This window comes from Cajanus cajan, chromosome 4 (assembly GCF_000230855.2).
Source record: "Cajanus cajan strain Asha chromosome 4, NIPB_CcT2T_4, whole genome shotgun sequence".
NCBI lineage: Eukaryota > Viridiplantae > Streptophyta > Magnoliopsida > Fabales > Fabaceae > Cajanus > Cajanus cajan.
In genome coordinates, this window is record NC_138520.1 from 63153270 (window position 1) to 63169382 (window position 16113).

Sequence of the window (16113 nt, forward strand, 5' to 3'; positions counted from 1 at the left end):
TTGCCTTTACTTTATCGGGGTCCACCTCTATGCCTTTTTCACTGACGATGAACCCGAGAAGCTTACCCGACCGGACTCTGAAAGTACACTTAGCCGGATTTAGCTTAAGCTGATACTTGCGAAGCCGATTGAATAATTTTCTCAAATATTGAATGTGGTTCATCTCGTCTTTCGACTTTGCGATCATGTCGTCCACGTATACTTCAATTTCTTTATGGATCATGTCGTGGAATAGTGTCACCATCGCTCGTTGGTAGGTGGCGCCCGCATTTTTAAGTCCAAAAGGCATCACCCTGTAGCAGAAGGTGCCCCAGGGTGTGATGAAAGAAGTTTTCTCGCGGTCTTCCATATTCATCTTGATTTGGTTATACCCCGAGTATCCATCCATAAAGGAATAGAGTGTGTTTGTGGCTGTGTGATTCACAAGTGTATCGATGTGTGGCAAGGGAAAATCGTCCTTTGGACTGGCACGATTTAGATCCCTATAGTCAACACAAACTCTAACCTTTCCATTCTTTTTGATGACTGGCACAATGTTAGCCAGCCATTCGGGATACTGGGACACAACCAAGAATCCCGCGTCTAATTGTTTTTCCACTTCCTCCATGATCTTTAAAGACCATTCGGGCTTGATTCGTCGAAGCTTTTGCTTAACGGGTCGAAACCCTTCTTTCAATGGCAACTTGTGCTCGACGATTTTAGAGTCCAAACCGGGCATATCACGGTACGACCATGCGAATACGTCCTTGTATTCCCTTAATAATTGGATCAATTGTGCTCTTATTTCATCACTGATATGGGTCCCAATGTTGACCTCTTGCAACTCTTGACCCTGCCCCAAATTCACGGTCTCCAATTCTTCTTGATACGGTTGGAGTAGACGAGCTTCTTGATCTAGCAGTCTTCGCAGATCCGGAGAGATGGTCTCCTCATCACTGTCCAACTCAACCCATTCATCCTCGGCTTTCGGATCCCGATCAGAGCGAACAATCACAGACATAATTATTTATTGGTTCTGTTTAGGTTTAGAATTTATTAATGTTAATAAGAGAGAGAGAGAAAAGAACTAAATGAGAGAATAATGTGTGAAAAATGCCTCTTTATTGATATATGTAAAATGTACAAAAACCCTTATTTATATGAAAGGTCCTTATGATCTCGGGTACTGATCATGAGTCCCAAAAAGAAAAAGAAAATTAAGGGGGGGCCCTATCGTGGCTTGCCCTTCTCTCTACTCCTGCTTTGGCAGAGGGTTCTTGCTCACGTCGGGCCCTGTCGAATCGAAAGTGACCCACCCAGCATCAATAAGGCTTTGGACCTTGTGTTTGAGAGCTAGGCAGTTCTCTGTTGAATGCCCTGGTGCCCCCGAATGGTATAAACATTTGTCTTGTGGCTTGTACCAATCGGGGTAAGGTGGGTCGATCTTCCTTGGTGGAACATAAGCTAGAAGTTTGGCTTCTACTAGCTTCGGCAGGAGATCGCTATAAGTGGTCGGAAGTTTATCAAACTTCTTCACAGGAGTGAATTGCGATCTTCCCGACTTCGAAGTGGAAGTAGCCGAGGGTATGGTTATAGCATTGACTCCTCCCTCTTTCTTCTTCCCGAAGGCCTTCTTAGGTTCATATGATTGGGAAGGCTTAGCCAGCTTCCCACTTTTAAGTCCTTGTTCCACTCTCTCCCCAATGGTGATGATGTCCGAGAAGAGTGTCGTTGTGTTCCCTATCATTTTATCGTAATAGGGACCAGTCAACGAGTTGATGAATAAGGACACCGTCTCCTTATCCGACAGCGGGGGCTCTATCTGTGCCGCCAACTCCCTCCATCGTTGGGCGTACGCCTTGAAAGATTCATCATTTTTCTTACTCAAGGCTTGAAGATCTGACCTATCGGGTGTTAGGTCGATGTTGTATTTATAGCGCTTGAGAAAGGCGTCGGCCAACTGCCTCCATGTATGTACTAGATTTCCATCTAGCTGCATATACCAATTGAGCGCAGTATCGGCTAAGCTCTCTTGGAAGCAATGGATCAAGAGCTTTTCATTTGTGGCATATGCAGCCATTTTGCGACAGTACATGGTGAGATGACTCTTAGGGCAAGTCGATCCCACGTACTTTGGGAAATCCGGCACTTTAAATTTAGGAGGGAATTGGATGTCCCTCACTAAACACATGTCGGCGGCATCTTTAATATCGAAGTCATGCCCCTCCATAGCCCTTAGCCGATCCTCTAGGGCGTGGAATTGTTCCTTTGAAACCTCGGGCTCTTTAATCATGATCCCCGCCCCAAGGGGTACAGCTCGTGGAGGTTCTTCCTCGTGCTCCTCCTCCTCATGATGATGGGACTCATGGTCACTGTGGTGAGACCCATGTACATTATGATGACGCATGAGCTCCATCATTTGCGCCATTTGTTCTTTGAGCTGCGAGAGCTCGGCTGTAAGCTTCTTATTTTGGTCCTCCAGCGCTTCCATCTTCTTGATTTTCTGCGCGCGTGTGAGGACAGAGAGATGACCAGCCACTTTCTAAAAATGAATATTTAATCTAATTAATTTATGGAATGAATACGCTCTTGACATGAGCTTGATAACCCTCCATTTTTAAGGCGCTGCCTTTTTAAAACAGAGTGTTACTACCCTCCTTGACTTATGATCTCTCCTCAACGGAGAATCTCGATAATTATGGGTCTCTTTTACTCATGTCAAGAGGTATTGGTGAACCTAGAATGCATGGTTTATGAGGATGCATGATATCTTATTGGTAATGATGCACATGCTCCTCACTTTTATTATATTTTCACACATGGTCTTTCTTCTCATGTCATGGTATTTTCATGCATGGGGATTATTCTTTAGACCTTATCACGAGGTTTATTATTAATGCACAAACAATATCACATAAACCTATACACAAACAATTCACTCATCCACGAACAGTCACGAGCGAATCACGAGGTAGGGGTATCCTGCAGAAAAGTGCATATTCAAGGAGGTTCTAACTGTTCTCACTGGTCTGAGGCCCCCAAGGTGCCCCCATTATAGGGACCCAATTCCTCTCGTCGTAAGTCGATGGAAAGTTCCAACGCACTGTCGGACTTGAGTTCATGGTTATCACCTTGAGTGATGTTTTCCGACAACGGTCTACGGGCACCTATAGACCCATTCGACAACCGGTCGTACTAACATCCACTCCCTATGGCTTTCCACTCATGCCCCCGGGTATAGAGGGAACTGTTGTGTGCAAAGGTTCGTGTACAGTTTGTATTCCAAACAATTGCGAGAATTTAAACATACAACAGTTATTTAAAGCCAAATAGATAAAACATATTATCATACAAGCGAGGGGTAATGAAGTAATTTTAAACTATTATTTTAGAAATAATCCATCACTAAATGGGACTGACTCTCGAGGCTTCCCCAGCGGAGTCGCCATCTGTCGCCACCCGCCGAAACGGACCTTGGCATTCGCGACGATGGTTGGACTCTTTTTAATGTTTTGAAAGTGGTGGATTGCTAGAACGACTTATTCTCAAACTGAGACCTTGTCGAGCTAACAATTTTATTAAATGATTCACCAATCCATGTTAATCCCAAGCGGGACCCTCCATGGATTAGTGGTTTTCGTAAAAAGAAGGGTTCTTGGAGTCGCCACCAATGTTTTACTCAAAACATTGGAAAAAGGGATAAGGCAATTGATTTTCGCAAATCAACCTTGGCCATTACAACCAGAGTTGGGTAAGGGAGTCGGTTACGTGTGGGGAAGGTGTTAGCACCCCACAACGCCCCTTTCGGGTTCCCTATGACGGATTATTTATTAAATAATAGCGTAAAATTACTAAATTACCCCTATTTATTATAAGCGATTATATATTAAATATCTACATGATGATGAATTTAAATATGCAACAATCAGAAAGCGGTAAAAGAAGGGATTTTTAGAGAAGAAACCTCTTGAAGCGTGCTTTTCATATATCAATGAAGTTTAGGAGGCTTTTTGGCGCTCCCTCCCTCTACAAGCTCGCTCGCTCCTTCCTAAAAAATAATTTTTACTATGGAAATCAAAAAGATTTCCCTTCAACTAGTTCGAATTCTCAAGCTAAATGCTTAGAACTCAAGAACTTCGTCGGATCGGCTCTCGGAGAGATTCCTAGGGCAGAACACTGCTCAAAAACCCCAGAATACTCAAGGAGAGAGTCCAAGAAGTGTGAAAAAGTGTGGAATGACGTCCAAATGACGTCCTATTTATAGGGATGAGGCGCAGTACGGCCCCTGGGTTCAATACGGCCCGTATTGAGTTTTTGTACTTCAATACGGCCGTATTGAAATACAGAAACTTCAATACGGCCGTATTGGTTTCAGTACGGCCGTATTGTAGTACAAAATGTGCAGTACGGCCGTACTGAACTCCAAGGAGGCCGTATTGAGCTCCAAACCTCTCACTTTCTTATTTTTGGCTACTCTAAGACCTCTAAACCTACAGATAGTCATCCTATGGTCTTCTGGGAGTCCTTCTGGCTGACTTTCCTTTGATCTTTGAGAGTCTTCGAGTCTTATTTCCGACCCGGACAATTTTAGGGGTCTACACTCTCCACCTGGTGGCAATGGCAGATAACATCTTCCTCCTCATGACCTCAGTGTTGGGAATGTCAAAATTTTGCTATGAAAATAACAACAAATAATAAATAATGTATTTAAGTTATATAATATTGAAGGGATGTGAAAGTATATACCTGAATATCCTACCACATGAGGTTCTTGTCAGCCTCCTGAACGTGATCCCATGATGGAATGATAATAGAAACATGTCGTCGAGCTAGAACTCCCAAATAGCTCTTAAACTTGGCAGCATTTGGGCCTGAAGCCTTGCCAGAATGAGGATCCACCTCAATAGGTGTCCTCTCCTTGGCAATGCGTCCAGTTGTCAACCTAGACAATCGGGTGACAGATCTACCTTCCCTCCTTCCACTGCCAGACCCCGAATCCTCCATAATCCTGAAAAAATTAAACTCTCATTGTTAAAACAATGAATTAACTGAATAGACAAATAAAGTAAAAAAGATAATAACAATATAGCAACAAAACAACTAATAAAAAAATAAATAATACACAAACAGAAACCTATTAGGTTGGAATGTTTTCCCATATTCCTTCATCATGATCACTTCGAATAGCATGTATTTCGTCCATTTCATTGTCCGCAATAGGACCAAATGATCTGCTTGAGAAAGATGGTGTCTCATACATATCTAGAGACTCATCTTCATGAGTTCCATGCATGGTTCTTCCTTCGAGGACCACTGACCATTTCTCATTACATAAAAAATTTGTCTTGCTTGATATGTCATACACTCCAAGAAAATTCGCTATTATAGACAGCCAGGATCCGTGGGAAATGCCAAAATCCGTGAGTAATAGTGCATTTTCGATGGATTACCGACGGACACCAATCCGTCGGTAAATTGTTCGTCTAAAATATTTATCGACCGATTTTTATCTGTGGTTAACTTTCTGATTGATTTTCCCACGGATTTATCCGTGGGTAAATTACCCACGAATTTACCCACGGATATATCCGTGGGAAATTTGCCACGGAAAAATCCGTCAGAAATTTTCATCAAAAATTTCCATCAGAAATTATAATTTTTTTTAATTTTAATAAATTTATTAAAGTAACAACCCTCATATTTGGCATCTCAAGGGTTCTATTTCACGATATTTCACTGTTTAGCGTGTTTTATCCTTATTTGTGCAATTTCTGGGAAACTTCCCAAAAGGTCACCCATCCTTGTACTACTCCAGGTCAAGTATGCTTAATTGTGAAGTTCTGATGAGTAAACCCTAAACCCTAAACCCTAAACCCTAAACCCTAAACCCTAAACCCTAAACCCTAAACCCTAAACCCTAAACCCTAAACCCTAAACCCTAAACCCTAAACCCTTCCGAAATGTATATGTATGTTGTCAATATAACTTGTACAAATTAATTCATTTAAGTCATCCTCAAATATACAATCTCATATTTGTACTATAGTAATAATATATAATAGTTTTATATTACAAATAATAATAATTAATAATAACAATAATATATTAAATTATTATTTATTATATGTACTTACTTTCATAATTAACATCTACTTATTTCTATTTAAAATTATAATTTAAATTATTTAATTTTATAATTTATAATGATAATATAATTTATAAAATTATAAATATTTATTTATTACATACTTATAAATTAAATTTTAATATTTTAATAAATTATTAATTAGTTTAATATATTTATTTACCTTAAATCAAACATATAAAATTCAAAAAATGTATTTATCCTTGTTTTTTTTTCTTCTAATTGTCAACTATAAATAAAATACTAACTTAAAATCTTATCTAATTATATATAATATTCTCATATCAAATTTAAAACCAGATATTAGTTATACAAATATATTAAGATCATATAGTAAATTGTCAATAAGATTTTAGTTAAATAATTTAAAATAATTAATGTTTCAATTATATTGTTAATTGGCAAATAATTTATTCCAAAAATAATTAATTTTTTTAATATTAATTATTAGTAAAATTTAATAACTTTTAAATTAACAATTAATTGGATCGATGAAATTCAATACACACCATGAGTTATTGAGGGGAATAACTTTACCAAGAGTTATTTTGTAAGTTATCTTAAATCAAACATATAGTATTCAAAAAATATATTAATATCCTTGTTTTATTTTTTAATTATCAACCATTAATAAAATACTAACCTAAAATCTTATCTAATTATATCATAATTTATAATAACCTAAACATATAATTATATATAGGTAAGCCATACCTCACTCACTCTGATTTATATTTATCTTATTCATTACAATATATTTATATTTGGAAAACACACATATAATAATGAAAATATTATATAGTGCATTGTTGTGTGTATCAATGGGATCAAGATTGCTTGCATTTGAAAAATAATTGGCTTATATTTTATTTAATAATTTCATACGGATTTAAATCCGTTGAAAATTCCGTCGAAAATTTCAGAAGGATTTAAATCCGTCAGAAATTTCTGACGGATTTAAATACGTCAGAATGGAAATTTCTGACGGATCTAAATCCATGGGAAATTTTTGACGGATTTTTGTCCGTGGGAAATTATTCATCGGAAATTTAACTTTTTCTTGTAGTGATAATAAAAGGTTCATCCTTATAACCGACCTTATTCAAATCAACCAAAGTAAATCCTAAATCATCTGTCCGCACACCCGTATTGCCATCAACCCATTTACACTTGAACACAGGCACTTTAAACATAACATAATCAATTTCCCATATGTCTTGTATGACTCTAAAATAACTCATGGATGCTATAATGGGATTTTTATCTTTAGAACTAGCAAAGTGCACAACCTCAACCTGAACTGTAACCCCTTCTTTTGTACTCTACTCACTACAAAAAACTTGTTTGTTTGCGGCGTAAGTGAGAGCGACGGCGGTTTTGACCGCCGCAAACTTAAATTGCTACGGTTTGTAAACCGCCGCAATGTTGTGCGTCGCGACTAAATTTTGCGGCGGTTTTCTAAACTGTCGCAACATATTCGATAAAATTGCGGCGGTTATAAAATTGTCGCTATTTTAGAAACTGAAACTAGTTAAAAATTTGCGGCGGTTTTCAAAAATTTTGCGGCGGTTTTTAAAACTGCCGCAAATTTAAACATGCATTTTAATTAACAATTTGCAGCAGTTTGTAACCGCCGCAATTTAATTCGCGTCCAATTTATAATTAAATGTTTTTTATAATTACATTTTCAACCTGTTTGTTTAAATTCTTATCTCAAACATGTGATCAAGATAAACTAATACAAATGATTCAAATAAAAATGTCATTCATTAAATAAAGATATTAAATCCAAATTTAGTGCATAATAGATTTGTATCTTTGAAACATACAAATGGTCCTTAAGTTTAAGAAACTTAGGCACATAAAAACAACGAAAATATAAAGATGGTCCTAAAAGCTCCTAACAAACTAAATTTGAAGCAAATATCTAAATTGTCCCTCATGATGATCCTCCATTATCTTCAGGAATATGGCTAGACTGAGAAGAACGTCTCAAATCTGCTGGAGATTCCATTTCAGCTGCCTGAAATTAAAATAATAAAAAATTAGATTTGAACTTTTACTTAGACAATAAAATTTACAATTTTTTAAATACTTTATTTTATACCTGATTTCCTTTAACAATTTGCATAAGGAAAGCTAATTGTTCCTTCAAAACATCAACTTCACCAACTCGTGCCTTAAGTGCTTCAACTTCAGATCGCAATTCTGCTATCGTGGCCGCATCTGATGAAGATCCAGACCTCGTAGAGGAAGAATATGATCCAATGATTTGAGTTGGAGTAACCCCAAGTCCCATGCCTCGAACATATCCTGGATGCTCCTTTCCAAACACTTTCAAGAATGCCTCATTCTCAGAAGAAGTCTCCTGAATTTCATTATGCAATTGTTCCTACATATAATGTTGAATACATAGATAAATAGTAAAAGATTACTTATATGAGTGAAAAGCAAATGGTAATTGAAAATTACAAATAATATATTGTACTCACATATTTTTGTCTAGCATCTTCGTTCACAAATGATCCATCCACTACAAGAAAAATACAAAATAGCGACCGAAATTAGCGACCGAATTTTATCGGTCGCTATTTAGCGACCGAATTAGCGACCGATTAAAATAGCGACCGATTTAGCGACCGAAATTTATCAGTCGCTGTTTAGCGACCGATTTAGCGACTGAAATTTTTCAGTCACTGTTTTGCGACCGAATTAGCGACGGATTAGAGTGGTAGCGAGAAAATCGGTCGCTAAATCGGTCGCTGTTTACTTGTGTTTTATGAAAATATAGTTTGCGACGGAATTAGCGACCAATTTTGAAAATAATTATCAAACAATTGCGACCGAATTTAATTCGGTCGCTAATACTGAACTTTTGAATTTTTTAGCGACCGATTCAATTTCGGTAGCTAAATTTTTTTTATTAAATTTTTAACTAAAATTACAAAGCCAAGATTCGATCCCTGGTGTGGGGGTTATGAGCCAGCAGCCATACCGTTATACCAACTTGGTTTCTTAGTATTCTTGAGAAAGTAATATATATATATATATATATAATACAGAAGCTTATAATTTTTATTATCTTATAATTTAATATTGGATTTCTTTTGATTATAAAACATAGTAAATAAAATCTAAAATCTGTATCAGTTTTTTTGATAAAAATATTTAATTAATTTTAATATATAATAAATTTAATATCAAAATATTTATCTAGATTTGAGTTATAATTATTATAATCTTTCTGATTTAATATTAAATATCTTTTGATTATAAAATATAATAAATAAAATCTAAAATTTGTAGCAATATCTTTATACAAATATTTAATATCAAAATATTTATTATAATTTTAATTATGATTTTTATGATCTTTTGATTTAATACTGAATTTCTTTTGATTATAATATTTTAATGTGTTTTATTTGAAATACCAGTTAAAATATTTTATTATCTTTTTATTTTAATTTATTATAAAATAACTAGAATATTTAATTTAGTATTATTAAAAAATAACCATTATAAGATTTAATTTCATTATTTATTATAATACTTTTAGCCATTGTATTGATAAAAAAATATTTTTAATTAAAATATATTTAAAAATTTTAGTTAATTTATTATCATTCACTTACTTTAATAAAAAGTGATAAAATATAATTTATTGTCAATTAATTTAATAAAATAAAAACTTTAAAATATGTATTTAAAATCTATTACAATTTCTTAAATACAAATATTTGATTAATTTTAGTATATATTAAATTTAATATTAGAAAATTTATTATGATTTTAGTTATATGTAATTTAATATTAGATTTTTTTATTATTATAAAATATAGTAAATAAAATCTAAAATCTGTATCAGTTTCTCTGATAAAAAATATTTAATTAGGTTTAATATATAATAAATTTAATATCAAATTATTTATTATGATTTGAGATATAATTATTATAATCTTTTGAATTAATATTAGATATCTTTTGATTATAAAACATAATAAATAAAATTTAAAATCTATAGCATTTCTTTGATACAAATATTTAATATTAGAATATTTATTATAATTTTAGTTATGATTTTTATACTCTTTTGATTTAATACTGAATTTTTTTAATTATAATATTTTAATGTATTTAATATTTTTCATTTCTTTTGATTTGAATTATAATTTTTATAATCTTTTGATTTATTATGATTTAATTTTCATAATCTAACAACTTAACGTTTAAAAATAATGTTTATTTTTAAGATAAATATTATTTAATTATTTATAAACTTTATTTATTAACATAATTATTTAATTATATTAATAGGATGTAAAACTAATTAAAAATTTGATAATAAATTAATATGATTACCCTATTCGAATGAAATTTAAAATAATTCCTTTATTTTAATCTAATTCAATAATAACATGTTTGATTCAAATAAAATTTTAAAATAAATGTTTATTTATTTATTTATTTTAAATAAACTAAGCACAAATTAAAATTTAAAAAAATGCTTATAAAGAATTAATTTTTTTTACTTTTATAATTTAGTTTTGTGAAACCTTCCTCCTTCTCAGTGATACGAGTGACTCTTGCCCTAGCAGAGCCCTTCTTCTCCGTTTCTCCCTTAATTTCTTTTCTGTTCCAACGCCGGCCACTACGCTTCCTTCTCCGTTAAATCGCTCCAACACTCTCTTGCCGGCGGTGAGTTGTTAACAAAATCAAAATAGTGGTCATCTCGCTATTTGCTACACTGCTATAGCATTGTTTGGGGTATTAACTAGGATGCCTTTCTCTTTGGGTATTGCAGGTAACAAGAGCATTTGAGGGTCCAGAAATATCTGCAGAGGTAAAGCAAACCAATCTTCTTCTTTTTTATTTTTTTAAATCTTTTATTTTATTTATTTTTTATTTGTGTGTGTGTGTTGTTGTTAACATTCCTTTTGATTTGTGAATGGCTGCTGTCTTAATGAATTAACTCTAGTCATAGATATTCATCAGGAAAGTATAAGGAAAACTGAACTTTGTTGTTTGAGCATGTGTGACTGTGTGTGTGTACTGGTTATACAGTTGGAAAAAAATTCTTAAGAGGGCATTTAACGTATGATTTTCGGACATGAAAAAAAATTTCTTCACAAAACGCACCCTTTGTGTATGTATGATCACAAGTACCATAGTCCAAAATCCAGGATCCAATAGGCAAAGTTTGAGAAAAGAAGCTAAGGAATTACCATACGAATTCACTAAGTCTGAGGTAAATATATAGAATGGACGACCTTTAGTTGAAGATTCTCCTTAAATGTTGTGATTTTTTTTAGAGTATTCATCCTTTTTCCAAAATCCCACACTTGGGATCAAGAGTTGTTTGGTGTTGTGACTCGTGACGGAAAATGCAAGCACCTTGGTAGGGTAGGGGAATAAGTGGGCTCCTGGAGGATAGAGCCTGACTTGGGTTGGTTCCAATTGGGTTACAAATACAATCCTGTTGGCTGTGCAGACATCTATATATACTTTTTTAAGTTGATTAATCAATACCCTCTGTTTGTTTCATGGTGAAGTAGCATCCTGGCAATTTTCTTCTCTTCATTTTCTTGGGTATTTGTACATTTTGTCCAATTTTGAGAAGAGTAAATTGGGCTTCTGAATTTTTATTTTTGTTCACATTATGTAGTGTTATGTGTCTATGCCAAAAATGAAGTATATTTCTGTTACATATTCAAAACAGGCGAGGTTCGCTAAATTCAGGAATAAGGACAGAAAATGTTATATATTAAAGTAAACCTCTAGAGATTATGCAATGTGTATTTAATAAGGAAACATACTGTATTTAACCTCTAGAGATTAAATTTGTATTTAATCTCGTTAATCATATAATGGGATGGAAGAGAGACTTTTATATTTTGCCTAGGGTATCTTGTATTGTAGCAGGATTAAGGTTAAGTTTATGGGACCCACACCGAGAGTGAGAGATTCACTTATTTATATACTTTTTTTACAGGGGAGCATCTATGGCCTCGTTCTTATGGACTGACTAATGGTCCATGTTTGACTGATTTACACAACATTCGCCCTGCTGATGTAAATGGTAAGAAAAACAACTGCTCGACATTTTACTAGTCAAGTTTGCAATTTTAGTTCATGTTACAAGTATCTCTCAGTCAATTCATCAAGGGGGAACAAGTACTATGGTGAATGTGTTACTAGCTCAACCAAATGTTTGAGGCCAGCTAATAAAGAAGCTGCTTTGTCATTTGTTTTTGTTTTTAATTATAATTTTCAAAGCCTTATAACTGATTGGTAATCATGCTTGAAATTTGATGGATATCTCATATCTGGCTTAGTAGTTCTGTCATGTGTTAATTTATAATTTGGGTTCTCCTGCCCACTGTTTAGTTGGGAGATTTTTAATGATTTTCAAGTCAAGTGATTTCTTTGAGAGGCAAAGTATGAAGTTCTTAAAGGTTATTTGAAATTATCATGAGTTATTTTATGAATTTGAAGTTTAGGACAGGTGTAATGTAATTAGTCAAGATTGTGGTTATGACTTATGAGTATGAGTATGGTTATGTGTCCAAATTTTAGGATTTAGCCATTAAGGATTGTTGTTATAATTATGTCACCTGAGTGTCAAATTTGCTTAAATCTGGCTAAGCGCGACAGTTATATATTGTTGAAATATTGCAGTACTTCCAAAAATAATTGGACTTATTAAAATCTTATTTTGTGTTCTCATTGTTTGAAAACTCTTAACCCATCTTAAAATACAGAACTATCATTCTCTTATTCTATTATTTTATTGTTCCTGCTTGAAATTAATTTGGGGTGTTGTGCTTGGTGACTATATTATACTCTTATTCTTGATCCAATTGGCACTGCTTTCAGGTTTTAACATGTTGGGTTAAGAAACCAGAAAAACAGTTCCAAAGCCTTGATCAGAATCGAAGGCTTTGCAGTAAAAGAAACCAAGAAAATAACAGAACAAAGATTAGGGAAAAGTTCTGTAAGTTTGAATCTTTCTTAGAACTACTAAATTAATAATTAATTTTCCCAGCCAGACACTTGGATAACATATAATTTATGATTTAGTCTTTGCAGTAATCTGACAGGGAACAAGCTTTCTGGTCCAATTCCTAAGGCTCTCAAGGATAAGGCAGATAAAGCTTTGCAATTAAGGTTTGTAGAATAATATTTTATATTCTCTACTTCTGTTGAATTTTTTTGCCAAAGGACTTTTTAAATATGCTTTTAATTGCAAATCATACCTGAGGTTATGAAATTGAAATCAAAGCTATGATATAAATTACGAAGAATCCAAAAAATGAATGTTGCAATAAATCAAGCCATTAATATATGCAGCCCTCGTTTTAAAGAGTTATTTTATCCTCTGCTCAAGGGAGGATAAAATATTACATTTAATGCACAACACTTATTAAGTATTGACATTGCATGCAATCCAGCTAAGTAAATGTCTTCATTTGAACACTCTAACAAATAAAAGATAAAGAGGTTCTTTAGATACAAAATTAAAAGAGTTTTTGGATTTTTATTTTTTACCAAAAATGAAGATCCTTTTTCAATAAGAAATTTTCAAAAGTTCTTTTAAACTTTTATCTAAACATGCATAAAAATTAAAAATGTGAGTAACATTAAAAAATTAACACTATTAATAAATGTGAAGATTATGTATGAGTATGACTATTTGACATTTAACACTATTAATAAACTTTTTGGATTTAGGATATTAACAGCAATGCTATGTTCCTTAGTTTTTTCCCCCTTTGTTTCTACAAGTATGGCTGAGAAAGGAAATTGTGAAAATTGAGGAGTGCATTCTTCAGTACCACCATCCTGTTTTTTTATATATATAGGCACCCCTTAAATAATGTATTTTATTTCATAAAAGAAATCTTAGATGAATTTGAGGGTGCTTAATTTCTTGTTCCCATCTTGTTGCTTTCGTTCCTTTTTTACAAAACTTCATTTGTTGTATTACTACTTAATTACTACTTAATTGTATAGTTAGTTAAAAAACAAAGATTAAGTGTAGTAATTGAGTTTTTTTTTGTTATATTTTTTAATCAAAATAATCACTCATCGAACGAAGGTTGATATAAAACGACAACACCAATTTAAAGGTATTAAGACGAAGCTCTAATCAAAAGTAATTTCACCTAAATTTTATCGTTATTGAAATGCCTTATTAACTTTTTGGGGGCTATATTGTCGTTTTGGCTCGTACAACCGTGCTCGTGTGTATAGTTTTTTTTTTGTATATATATTAGTTTAGCCAATTTTAGTAGTCAGTGGAGATTGTATTCACTTTTCATACTTGAATTTCAAGTACATAGGGTCTAAACTCATTATTTTGACTCTATTATTAAGTTTCAACTTATGATAAGTTGTAGGTAGTTTGCATCAATGGAAATTCCCGAGAATCGAAGGTGGATGTATAATAGATTGGATGCTACTAAACGTTTGAAGGTTGAGTTTGTAAACGGAGTAGCTGAGTTCCTAGAGTTTGTTACTAGTCAGGACAAATTTCATAACCAAGGCAATGTCACGAGATGTCCTTGTGTCAAATGCAAATGTAAGACTTTCAGGACTGTGAAAGAAGTTTTGTGGCATGTTAATGACAAAGGATTCATGCCTAATTATTATTGGTGGACAAATCACGGTGAGTTGGAACCAGAAATTCCTCAAGTGGTGGTTGAAGGTTCATACTATGGGAGTGGTGAGCAAAGGGAAGAGTTGAATCCTTATGAGCAACTGGTCATGGATCATGCTGGACCTTCAATCGGCCAACGCATAGAACATGGGCTAGACTACATGGAGGAGAATCCAAATCCTGAAGCTCAAGAATTCTTTGATATGCTTGCAGCTGCACAAGCACCATTATGGGATGGATGTGAGAATCATTCAAAATTATCAGCTTCTTTGGCAGTTTTAAGCTTAAAATCTGATTATAATATGTCAGAAGGGTGTTTTAATCGAATGGTCGAACTTATGGGTCAGACGATGCCAAAAGACAATGAAATGGTCAATAATTTTTATCAAGCTAAAAAATCGGTGCGAAAATTAGGTTTGGGTTGTTTGAAAATTGATTGTTGCCCCAAAGGTTGTATGTTGTATTACAAAGAAAATTCAAATATAACAAATTGCAAGATTTGTGGGGAAGATCGATACAAGACAACCAATAAGAGGGGTGTTGAAAAGAAGATCCCTTCTAAAAAAATGTGGTACTTTCCACTCATTCCAAGACTAAAAAGATTATATTCCTCAATGGCCACTGCATCTCATATGAGATGGCATAGTGAGAATGAAAGGGACTCAACTATCATGTGTCATCCATCTGATGGAGAAGCATGGAAACATTTTGATAGGGTGCATTCGGAGTTTAGTCAAGAGCCTAGGAATGTCAGATTAGGCTTATGTGCAGATGGGTTTAATCCTTTTGGTCAATATGGAAAAACTTACTCTTGTTGGCCAGTTATCTTAACTCCATACAATCTTCCACCTGGGATGTGCATGAAGAGAGAATTTATGTTCTTGACCATATTAATTCCAGGTCCATCAAATCCAAAATACAAGATTGATGTGTACTTGCAGCCACTTATAGATGAGTTGTGCACCTTATGGAATGATGGCACACTAACTTATGATGTGTCATTGAGGCAGAATTTCATGATGAAGGCTGCTTTGATGTGGACAATTAATGACTTTCCAGCTTATGGAATGTTGTCTGGTTGGTCGACTGCTGGGAGACTTGGTTGTCCTATTTGCATGGATAAATCAAAGGCATTCTCCCTTAAGAATAGTCGCAAGGTTTCTTATTTTGATTGCCATCGTCAATTTCTTCCACATAATCATCCATATAAACTCATTTACCAAACAATTCTACTTTGGCCAAACAAGCTTTTAAGCTAGTCAAATAAGCTAAAAGCTAGCTTATCTTGCTAAACTAAACACTACATTTGATCAACTGGTGCCATTGGCCA

At 33.9% G+C, this 16113-nt stretch overlaps 1 protein-coding gene and 2 long non-coding RNA genes across 4 annotated transcripts; 2 read left to right on the forward strand and 1 right to left on the reverse strand.

Moving 5' to 3' along the window:
- Window positions 1-7872: 7872 nt before the first annotated feature.
- Window positions 7873-8726, reverse strand: LOC145957093 (uncharacterized). The gene is made up of 3 exons (XR_014433516.1): window positions 8617-8726; window positions 8232-8516; window positions 7873-8147 (listed from the first exon to the last, which is right to left on the reverse strand). It is a non-coding gene; the product is annotated as an uncharacterized LOC145957093 (long non-coding RNA).
- Window positions 8727-9481: 755 nt separating this feature from the next.
- On the forward strand, window positions 9482-14070 carry LOC145956904 (uncharacterized). 2 transcript variants are annotated; one of them, XR_014433285.1, is made up of 5 exons: window positions 9482-10822; window positions 10929-10967; window positions 12117-12203; window positions 13001-13118; window positions 13214-14070. It is a non-coding gene; the product is annotated as an uncharacterized LOC145956904 (long non-coding RNA). The 2 variants fall into 2 exon arrangements; XR_014433284.1 differs by having other exon boundaries at window positions 9483-10822; window positions 13205-14070.
- A 302-nt stretch (window positions 14071-14372) lies between these two features.
- On the forward strand, window positions 14373-16042 carry LOC145957442 (uncharacterized). Its single transcript, XM_083073699.1, has one exon. It carries the CDS (start codon window positions 14537-14539, stop codon window positions 16040-16042), a length of 1506 nt encoding a protein of 501 aa, XP_082929825.1. The 5' UTR covers window positions 14373-14536.
- Window positions 16043-16113: the final 71 nt, after the last annotated feature.

What these genes read in the sequence shown, in the direction of transcription:
- LOC145957442 (XM_083073699.1), top strand. Translation starts at nt 14,537, where the DNA reads ATGGAAATTCCCGAGAATCGAAGGTGGATGTATAATAGATTGGATGCT.